Here is a 10,465-nt window from a genome sequence, read left to right as displayed (position 1 = left end):
AACGGGTTTTCGAACATGATATTTGAATGTTTTAGATGTGTTTCGAAAACCGTTGCTACACTGTGACGTTGCGTAACTAGCGCAGAAGTAACTTAGCGACTTCATTATCAAAGAATTGAACTGATTTTCTCAACTACAAATTAAATCGAGCTGCTTTAAATTTATATGTCTCATATATGTTAATTATGCTTCATAAGATAGCTATTTTTGTATAGTTTTTAGATCATTTTCAAACGTTCGATATTGGGAGCTTTCACTGAATTCTAATAGAATTTAATATTAATTGTGTGAGTTGACGATGTAGTTTGTTAAACTACACCTTAACTCTGTTTCAACAGCCAGTAATTTCAACTACATTTTCTTTTGTTAAACTGTATGCACGAATATCAATAAGTATGTTTATTGCTTTGTTTGAATTATTGTCAACAAAAGTTTCACATTTAATGTTAATATCACATGTATTGTCCTGCAACCTTAACTGTACCTTAGCTAGCTGCCACTACCTCCCTGTTTACTTTGTAAGTACACCGGTATCCCTTAACAACAATAAAAAAAAAAGGTTAGTACAAAAATACGAGAGCCAACGTGTAAGTAAACCTAGGGAACTCGCCCAACGCTCAAACGAGCTCGTAACCAAATATTTCCTCTAGACTATAGTCAAAATTTCTAAAATCCTCGTCGTAGAGTAAATACAACCGTTTCAGGGTTTCCGATGGAATGTCGTTAAAGTAATGCTTCAAGCGCTCCCGCGTGCTGGACGATTTGTATACCGTCGGGAAGCTTAACCCGTTCGCACCGGCCAGATGCAGCGCTAGAGAGGAATCATCCGTCAACGTTTCATATTTGCCTATCACGTTGTAGTGGACCAGGCAGGGGTGGCACAGGTGCGAAATCGGTTCCCAGTGTTCGTTAAACGACATGTTGCCACTTTTGCTCAGCTCCGGCGTAAGTAAGTACTGTACGAATTCATTAAACGTAACATCGTCGGCATTGGTGAGTGATTCGTTGGTGGCGTGCAGTCGAAACGATTTGATGATGGTCCTGCCAATGCGAGCCTGTAGAAACAATCGGAGGGAAGAAAGCGATTGGTGTTAAATATTCATACCATCTGCCCTTTGATCTGTCCAGCTCTGATACCATTACCTGGAAGTATTTGGCACTTTTGGAGTTTCCCTCCAGCTTATTGCGAAAGGCAGACAGTAGCCGTTCGAACGGGTGCCGAACCAACACGAATCGGTTGTAGTCTGACAGCACAGCGATTTTTTCCTCATCGTCCAGCGATTGAAACGTCTCAAACATTCCGGACGAATGTGCCAGATCAGCAGGAATTTGTAATGGATCCGTGCCGTTCCATTTGCTTATCAATATCATCATGACACGCTTCCAGTTGGTGCATGCAACCTAAAAAGGGCGAAACGGACGTTTGTTTAAACGAACGGAGAGGAGTGCGCTTTGTACAAGCACTTCCGTACCTTTGGAACGTAACAGTACAGGAACTTGTGCTCACGATCGATCAGCAGATGGTCCGTGGGAATTTGTTTCAGCTTTTCCAACCGTTCCACGACATCGTCCGAGATGTTGTACTGGCACGACTTTTGCAGAACGTCTTGGCGGTATAGATTGTGCGCTTGCGTTAGCTCGTACTCGTACTCTTTGTAGCCGGACGTAAGTATAGAATTGTCCGTATCTTCCACAGGCCAATCGCCACCAGCCCCCAAACACGGCAGAACCAGGGTGAAAACCATAACCGTTTTCCACGTGACGCACATTTTGAATATCACTACAGTGTTGCATTAATTGGAAGGCAGTTTTATTTGCACTCGGAGCTCGGTAAAAAAAGCGCAATTCCTTTGGTCATCGGGTCGTGGTCGTTTGGATCGTTGCGTATGTATCTGCTTTCACACGCAGCTTACATTCCTTCAGCAGGCAGTTCCCACATCGTTGCTCAGATGGGTTGTTTACAGCTCAATGTCACAAAACAATACGTCATCATTGTTCCAGCTAAATTCTTATCAATCGAGAAAAAGCTTATCGTTTAATGTTTTCCGGGAACACACCCAAAGCTGCCAGCTTGTTGATGGCAGCAATGGTGAAATGGTTGGTTAATGTAAATTTACCTGTATTTTTCCAAAAACATAATCTACCTGCTTTCTAAGCAACCGGAAAAACAAAACTAAAACTGTTGGCGTGCGAGAGGCTGCGCACGGCGCACCTTTCCGATCGCCATATTGGATTGTTTGACAGCGATGACAGGCAGCAGCAGAGCGCACTGCGGTCGAAAATGGTAATTTTATGGCCAAAATTATTTAATATTTATTACACAGGATTTTACTGAAGATTTTAACGTAGCTGAATTCTTTAGAATTTCATTTGAATTGGAGACAATTTTAGATTATTATCATGTTGCTATTTAAAGCTCTTCTATGTTCCTTTCCTACTTTTGCTCTATATTCCCAGCTGTGCGGTTGCATGTTTCAGAGCTAGTTTCACATTATTTAAGTCAGTTTCTGTGTACAAACGGGAACTGTCGTTTGTATGATGCAGCAATAGAGCTGCTTTGGCTTATCAGAGTGTTCAGGTACCGTATAACATCCACCGGAATAGCTACTTTTGCCTACTCGCCACGCACGGATCAGGGTCAAATTAATGTGCTTTATTTTAGCAGCGTTTTACAAGTATCGGTTAAATGGTATTTATAGAATATTCGTTCCAATGCTCATAGAAGCACTCTTATGTACTAACACAAACAAAAATAATGGTGAAAACACGCCAGGGAAAGACGCTCGAAGACGCTTCCATGCAGGTGTAACGTAATTAAAAAGAGGACATACTTTTGCACTACCTGCTCGGTTCATCCCCTGTGCTGACATCTGAAACGAACGCCGGATAGAATCAATGATTATATTGTTGCGGGAATGTTCAAACAAAAAATGGTTCCAAATATACTCACTTTTACCATCACAGGCAACAATTTTTACTTTTTCCACTCGCGCAAACTCGTGCACCTCGCGAAACTCGACATCGTTCAGCATCAGCGTCCAAACGTTGTCACAGAAGCGGTACGTGTTGAGCTTGGCGGCTTTGAAAGTGACGCGCGACTTTACCCGGTTCGAAAGGGCCGCGTTGATGGATTTATCGAACTGCACCAACACTCGGCCAGCCAGTTGAGGAGTGATTTGTCCATACTGGAAAATACGAGGGAACGAATACAGAGGATCAGGGTTTGTCGGGCGGTACTGGTGGCGGTACCATATGGTTCGAGGAAAGACCGATCGTACCTGTATCAGCTCGTCCAAACTTTCCTGCAGTGTATTGCCGAGGGTCGTGTTCCGGTACAGCTGGTAGGTCATGTTTACTTCCCGGACAACGATTAAAAACGAAGCGCTGTGTTGAAATTATCTGATATTTTGCTTACCACAGATATGTACTTTTTCCAAAATGAAGCAGCTTGGTGTTGGGAGATGTAGAAATCAAAACACAAAAAATGACAGAACGAAGCAGGGATTGTCAAGCATATTGTGTGACAGCTGTTAAAATGACGGCGCTTTTGCTGCATGGCCACCATGTTTCAAATAAACCGTTGTGATATGATGTTTTGGACGTATTTCAACTCAGATTTATCTGAACGCATGTAGTAATGGATTTAATTCGAAATTTTATTTAAAATACGTTAAAATGACTTTTCCTCATCACTAACTCCTTTTGCATGGTGTTTGAATCATCGCGTTGCTTGGTTAATTCAAATCTAGAACGAACTAAATGGCGAAACTGTTGAACCAAGGTAAGCCGGGTCATATTGAATTTAATTTTCTGTATCTTCATTTAATAAGCATAGGTTCGAATCCGACTAAACAACTTTGTTGACCGTGTGAAATGGTGTGCATTTGAATTGTGGTCTATTTGTGCCGTATTTACCCAACACAACCGATGCCCCTGCCTGCCTGGTGGAGTGACCCCCATATCTGATCCTGACGGTGATTGCCACCGCACTAGTTTCCAATGGTAATCCGATACTTTCTATTGCGTTCTGATCACGTACTCTAAACGGTGGTGATACACGAAACCCGCTGCTTCCCCCAGAATGGTAATGATTGTTTGCCCGCATTTGCCGGATCGGGACGAAACCCGTACCAGGCTCGTCGAGTCCATTAGTGGCAAGAAGTTCATTTTCAAACCATGAGCATAACGAATACCTTTCCCCGTGGCGGAGGTGGAAAATATGTGAATGCCTCATCTTCAGCCGAAATAAGTTCTCCCTGCCCCTAGGAACGAGGGCGTAGGTAATCGAGAAGTGGTATTGCCAAGGCAGGGCACGGTGTTTGATGATTAAAAATAAACGAAAACGGATTTCGGAACCGTAAAGCCAGTCCAGGTTGTCCATGATGGACACTGCGGCGTTGCCCAAAAGTGTCCAGGAATCGATCCGGGGATTGTGACGATGGGTGCAAACAGTTCGTCACTCCTAGCTTCTTCTGTCGAAAATGCTTTTTCGTTTACCTTTGTTCTGTTCAATGGCGCGCGCGAGCTCGCGGGCTGTGTTTATTTTGGACCATAAATGTCAACTTCCCGCTCCGAAAAAACGGTAGGGACAACTCCCCGGGCGGAGCTGGTGAGCTGACGGTCCCACGATCAGGGACCGCCTGGAGATCCGAAAGGGAAGGAGGACCAGGCCCCGGAACGGGCGAAACGATCACACGGTTCGATGAAATTAATGACGTTGACAGAAGGAAACGAAACGTTGGCGAAGAAAACGGCGGCGGCGGCTGCGGAGACGATCGAAGACTGTGGGCCCCGAAGATTTCCTTCGGAAAAATACCTTCCCCAAACAATGCAACCGCGCTGGATTCGACAGATGCTCCTCAAGAAGAAGAAAATCGGTGGGCCTGGCTGGCTGACAGGGCTTTGTTGCGGTTGCGGCCGTAAGGGAAAATCGGAGAAGGAAAATTCGCTTTTTTCCCACCGACCGTGTCTCTGTCGGTCGTTATTTTCCTTTTAATTGAAATGAATGTTGTCCGGGGTCGGCTTCGCTTGAACCCGCGGTTCGCTTGCGTGACCCGACTGGTGCTGGATGGGGTGGGCGGCAGCTGGAGTAATTTTAAGATTTTTCCAACTCAACTAGCACGCGTGCCGACGGGGATGGGAGGTGGTTTGTTCGTGGGATGGGAAGTTTGCAAAAGGGAACTGCCAGATTGATGGTGACATCGTGACAGAGCGATGGTTGAGATTTGCTTTCAATTATTCATCAATCGTGTACAATACTGCAAAGAGGGACATATTATCAAACCGAAGGGGGACGATGCCACAAGTTCAGCCCGGTAGCAGTTATGTTTATGTATTTATGTCTGTATGTGCGTGTATGTGTGCCAGAGTTGTAGAACAAATAAAACCCCTAGCGTCTCAGCGGAAAACTACCTCCGATGGCGGCGGTGTGTGCCTCCAGCTGGACCAATAAAGATGAATAAAAATAAACATAAATACCAGGGGAACGAGCTTTTGCTCGGTCGGAGCAAACGCCGAGGCAATAAAATGGGAATAAGACAAAGGAATCATAAAAATCGTGGCCCGCCCGAACCGAGGCAAAACGGTAGCTAATCAAGCAAATATATTAGTACAAGTAGCCCGCAGGCTAAGCAATATGGCCTTATGGCCTCTCCATCACCGATGCCTGTGCGCGCCTTACGTCGAGTAATTAATCTCCGATTTGTGTGCTTCAATTTTGGAGATCTGCACGCGCTCAGATCTGGAAAATGCTCATTTAAACTTAAGACCGGACTAGATGGACACGGAATTGATGAATGTTCCGCCTACCGACAGGTATCTTCCAATTCCGATCCTTCATTCCGAAAGGTTTGTGGAAGCCAGCTCGATTAGCCCGTTCCCTCCGCTGCACATTATTCTCCGTTGCACATCGTCAACCGAGGATGTGTGGCTGCAGCTGGCTGTGCGGTTGTTTGTTTTATGAAATACGTATTCATACCAGCAGAATGCACCAAACAAAAGGCGTTCATCCGGTGGCTGATGCGTTGCTCGTAAAAGTGCAGCAACCATACAAGCGGTGGACGGATATTAAGAGGCGCTTACGATCTTCTTTGCTTGCCTGCTCTGTTCGAATTTCGCTCGTGTTTGAAGGTGGGTAAAAGGCCCCATTACCAGTGGTGAAAGATAAATAGAAGCGAATATTTCGTTTTCCGCTCCTGTTACACGATGTGTCTGTACACAAGGAAATGGGAATTCATTTCGGTCGTATTGATTGTTTGGAATGAAGAGGCAAGTGGAAGAGAGAAATTTTTTGAATGCGATGTTTTTCTTGATCAATAAGTATTTAAGGACAGAGTGGGATAATTTTCGTATTTGTTTTAATTTAAAATATTGTAACCAAACGTGTTGACTAGTATCTTCTTCTTTTTCTTTGGCACTAGAAGAACCTCGAAAGGCCTCCGTCTGCCATTTCTGGCTTCCTGAGACTTGATTTTACTCGTAGTTTGAGAGTTAGTACGTAGCGTACAGAACCGTACTAGGAGGCGGTCTTCTGGATGGGATTTGAACCCCGGTCATATGAAGACTGGCGCTGTTGTCGCCTCGGCCATCGGATCGTTTCCGACTAGTATACAAAAAAAGTAAGAAGATTAAAAATTCGAATTTCAGAAGAAAGAAGAAGTTTTAAAATTTAAATAAAACAAATAAATAATCGAAAAAGAAAAAAAAACAAAATATTTGAAATGTAATGCAATAAAATAGAGTATTGCATATTCAACAGTGCATCCACTATCGCGGCAACATGGTAACGAGTAGCAATATTAAAAATTAATAATAAAAAGTAACTCATTTACTATCATGAAGTTAATTTTACAAGAATGTAAACATGTCATTTTTAAAGGTTATATTTGAAATTTATTAATTTTTTAGTGCAACGGCTTGACGCCGTATGGACGCTAAAATTTGAAACGCTATTAATAACTTTTAATTTGAAACCTTTTGATGAAGGTAATTAAAGATGTACACCACGATCAAGGTGCAAATCCTTGCAATTCTGTGTGTAGAAATGTTCAAACATAAGGTTGGTTGGTTGTTTGATTGGTTCTTTCTTAGAAACTTTGAATCATTAGACTTTATTCGTTGTTGTTGTTCAAATATATTATTTTTTATAATGAACTTTAATTCATTAAACATAAGATTAATTTTTTTGTTTAGCTGCTTATAACTATTTTTTAATTTAATTTTTAATGTAACTCCAATCAATAGGTGTGTTCTAAACAATAAATGAAATAAATAACACATGTTTTTTGTTTAAAATTTAAATTAAATTCTTTTTTTATAAATTATTTTAAATTAAATTATTCTAATATGATAAAAATTAAATCAATATTAATTCGGCCAGGCACTCATGAATAAAAAAAATAAATTAACAAATTATGCTAAACTTTAGGAAAGGTTATACAACTTTATGCTTTATTCAATAGAACAGGGGTTTCCAAGGCAAAATTTGGACTAAAGAATTGATTAGAATTCTAAGCGTTGAACGAGAGGGTGCGGAAGGTGACTACGTTGAGAAGGTTTCTGAATGACCTATCAAATAGCTGTCGAAAAATATTCGGCTGCAGATGATGTTCAACTCTGAAAACTTTTCTTATTTGATAAGAATGATACTTTCACTTACGAAGCTTAATCCTTATGGGTTCCTTATATACCGAATTCATCTTGTGTTCATTATGTCCACTTATTATGAACCAATTTTATATACTTTTTCATAAGAGAAAAATAACTTAAAATAAGTTTTAAGGCCTCGCCAGCCTGCATTACTGATCCTAGATCATAACTTGAAGATCCCTGCCTTTGGAACGATCCTCTCAGCAATTCCATCCAGAAGATCAACAGAATATACACCCAAAAGAAAATCGATAGAAACACAGAAAACGGACAAAAACAACAACAACCCCCCACACCACAATGCACCTTAGCCGGCGGCAAATGGTTCCACAAAACACAACGGAAAATCCATCTTACGGTCACATTTTTCCACCCCATCCCACACGCCCGCGTACACCCGGTCCTAGCGGTGGCACGGCACTTAAAATAAACAGCAATCATTTCGGGCCGTTCTGTTATTATTGGGTGTCGGGTTTGTGTGTTGTCTGCGTGCCAGCGGTTTCTAGTTTGGATTTGTTTATCTTAATTACAAACTACTTAAGCGATATCGATTGTTTTGCTGCCCGATTTTGACAGCGATATCCCGATATCCGTCACACTCATTCGTACGGCCACTTGAACTGGGAATGAGGGCTGGGTGGCGTCGCGGAAAGCGATTCGAACAACCTCCGATCGTTCGAGCTATTCATCTTATTAATTGTGCGCCATCGTACGCTGGGTTCGAAGGGGAAAGGAGGAAAGTCCAACGGGACAGGGACAGCAGTAGAAATCGCTTGCCGCACTTTAGTGGTCAGCGAGGCTGCGCGTTGAACGAATGATAAATTTAGTTTGAATCCACTGGGTCGGATGCCGGGGACAAAAGCGCAGCGGCCGTACACACGACAGCTTCTTGCATTGCTTCCTTCCAGATGAAATAAATCATTTCTTTAATTTTTGTTTGTCATTTGTCACCGCAGCAGATTTTCCGGAGCATCCGTCGTCTCGAAGGAGGATCGGGGGGCCACGACCAAGGCCACGGATTCGAGCATGGTCTCACGTTTGTCTTTTCGTTGTGTCCTCTCGTGTACCTCGTGCGTCCCACTCGAGTGATGGGATTTTGATGCGGCGAGGAAAAACTATCCGAATTAACTGCAGAGCTCAACAACACTCGTTGGAGGAATCGCTACGCTGCTTCTAGTGATGGCGAAGGTACCGAATGGAATGAAATGAATTATGGTTCCGTAGGTCGTAAAACGGAGTAGCGCGTACATCGCTGCGGGCTGGTACATCGGTGCGGTCCAATCGGAAAAAACAGGTGTTACGCGTAACGGCAAGGTTAGTGTGAGTGGCTTCGATTTGAAAGCCCGACACCGGTGCCAGTGGGAAAGTGAGGGCAATGACGGCAACGATCAGGCAGCGATAGGAAAAGCGCCAGGAAAACCAATGCAGAATGTGCCGGTCGGCTGTCGCCCGGGTCGGATGCGGCTGCACGAGGTGTAACGGTTTTGCTTTTAATGTGTTTGATGTTTGACTTTGTTTTTATGATGGCATTTATCTCACTGCAAAGCTTGAGCCGGCTAAGCTGGCTGCGGTTGTTTGTGCTGCACTGAGTGGCATTACTTCTATTGTGGCGTGGCGCTCTGTGTTTTGTTGATCGATTTCGCGATTGGTTTGCTATTTCAAATGAGTTATTTTTATTGTTTCAGCTTGATGTTAATTTAATTAGCGGAAATGGAGTGCGAAAATAAGGGCGTCGGTGCCTGATAGCAGGACATCCTAAAGAGGAAAGATCGATTGAATTATACGTTATTTTCGTGCTTGGACACGTTACTATCTCCATTGATGTTTGAATTAGCGTTGTATAGAAAGGGCAATTTTGAAAGTAATTGTGTTTTAAATGACAAATAGAATATTGTGAAACAGCTGATCTGAGAGCTGTGAGGTGCTTGTCACATATCATTTTGGGCATGGGATTACCGAATGCAATGTATGTTTTGCGTTAGCCATGATCGAACAATCAGTCCAAGATCCATGTTGATCCATGGATCATTTTCTTTAATAACAACATAATGTCCTCGAGATAGATTTCATGCTATTCCCCAAGGAATTTCGCTATGGAGCTGACAGCAAAACTGATGCTTGTTTTTATTTGGTATTACAATTTCTAGAATTTCGCCGTTTAATATTATATCTTTTATTTATAAAGGCTTTGGATGTTTTAGACCTCATTCGTCTCTTCACTGCCGTGTGATCGATCGGTACCACTATCACTCAGCTATCGGTCCCCAGCTATGTCATCATTCCATCTTAGTGTGGGCCATCTTCTCTTTGTCTAAAATGGCTTCCGGTTTCATTCTCCTGACGTGACCAGCCCACCGGAGTCTGACGAGTTTAATTCGCAACACAATATGCTGGTCATAAATTTCTTCGAATGTGGCTAAGCGGTATTCGAAAGGTTTAATCAGAATCCATCTCCATGCGTCTAAGAGGCGTTTGTGAGATTCCATATCGATAGGTATTCTGAGTTGTTGGCACCATGATGTAGTATGACCGGTTGGTTGGCAGCACCCTTTGCGCGAATCTTAGCAGCCATGTTGCAATTGGTGCAGACTTTTGACTCTTGTCCTCGATACCGTTCAAGGCATCGAGACCGTCGTCTGCAAATCAATGCCGCCACTCCATCTAAGTTTGGGCCTACCACACCTTCCCTTTCCATTTGAGCGGCCTAAAACAGACTTCCGGAGTCAGATGAATCTCTGGATAATATTCGAGTCCAAAAATCGTTCAAACGCAGCCAACAGGAATTTGTCAGTTTTGAGCAAAACGCATAGCCTCATTA

General features: G+C 42.9%; 2 protein-coding genes across 4 annotated transcripts; both read right to left on the bottom strand.

Annotated features, from left to right (window-relative positions):
• Positions 1-366: 366 nt before the first annotated feature.
• Positions 367-2,276, bottom strand: LOC118503114 (carbohydrate sulfotransferase 11). 3 transcript variants are annotated; one of them, XM_036036054.1, is made up of 4 exons: positions 2,118-2,276; positions 1,473-2,008; positions 1,144-1,401; positions 367-1,055 (listed from the first exon to the last, which is right to left on the bottom strand). In XM_036036054.1, the coding sequence occupies exons 2-4, from the start codon at positions 1,767-1,769 to the stop codon at positions 618-620; spliced, it is 993 nt and encodes a 330-aa protein (XP_035891947.1). In that variant the 5' UTR covers positions 1,770-2,008; positions 2,118-2,276; the 3' UTR covers positions 367-617. The 3 variants fall into 3 exon arrangements, with proteins under 3 accessions (XP_035891947.1, XP_035891948.1, XP_035891950.1); XM_036036055.1 differs by having other exon boundaries at positions 1,473-2,001; positions 2,118-2,246; XM_036036057.1 differs by having other exon boundaries at positions 1,473-2,027; positions 2,118-2,242.
• Positions 2,277-2,607: 331 nt separating this feature from the next.
• Positions 2,608-3,503, bottom strand: LOC118503116 (transcription initiation factor IIA subunit 2). The gene is made up of 3 exons (XM_036036061.1): positions 3,279-3,503; positions 2,951-3,185; positions 2,608-2,870 (listed from the first exon to the last, which is right to left on the bottom strand). Exons 1-3 carry the CDS (start codon positions 3,348-3,350, stop codon positions 2,839-2,841), a joined length of 339 nt encoding a protein of 112 aa, XP_035891954.1. The 5' UTR covers positions 3,351-3,503; the 3' UTR covers positions 2,608-2,838.
• Between the last annotated feature and the right edge of the window lie 6,962 nt (positions 3,504-10,465).

This window comes from Anopheles stephensi, chromosome 2 (assembly GCF_013141755.1).
Source record: "Anopheles stephensi strain Indian chromosome 2, UCI_ANSTEP_V1.0, whole genome shotgun sequence".
NCBI classification, from domain to species: Eukaryota; Metazoa; Arthropoda; class Insecta; order Diptera; family Culicidae; genus Anopheles; species Anopheles stephensi.
The sequence above is the reverse complement of the archived record's forward strand: the minus strand, read 5'-3'. Positions and strand labels throughout refer to the sequence as shown.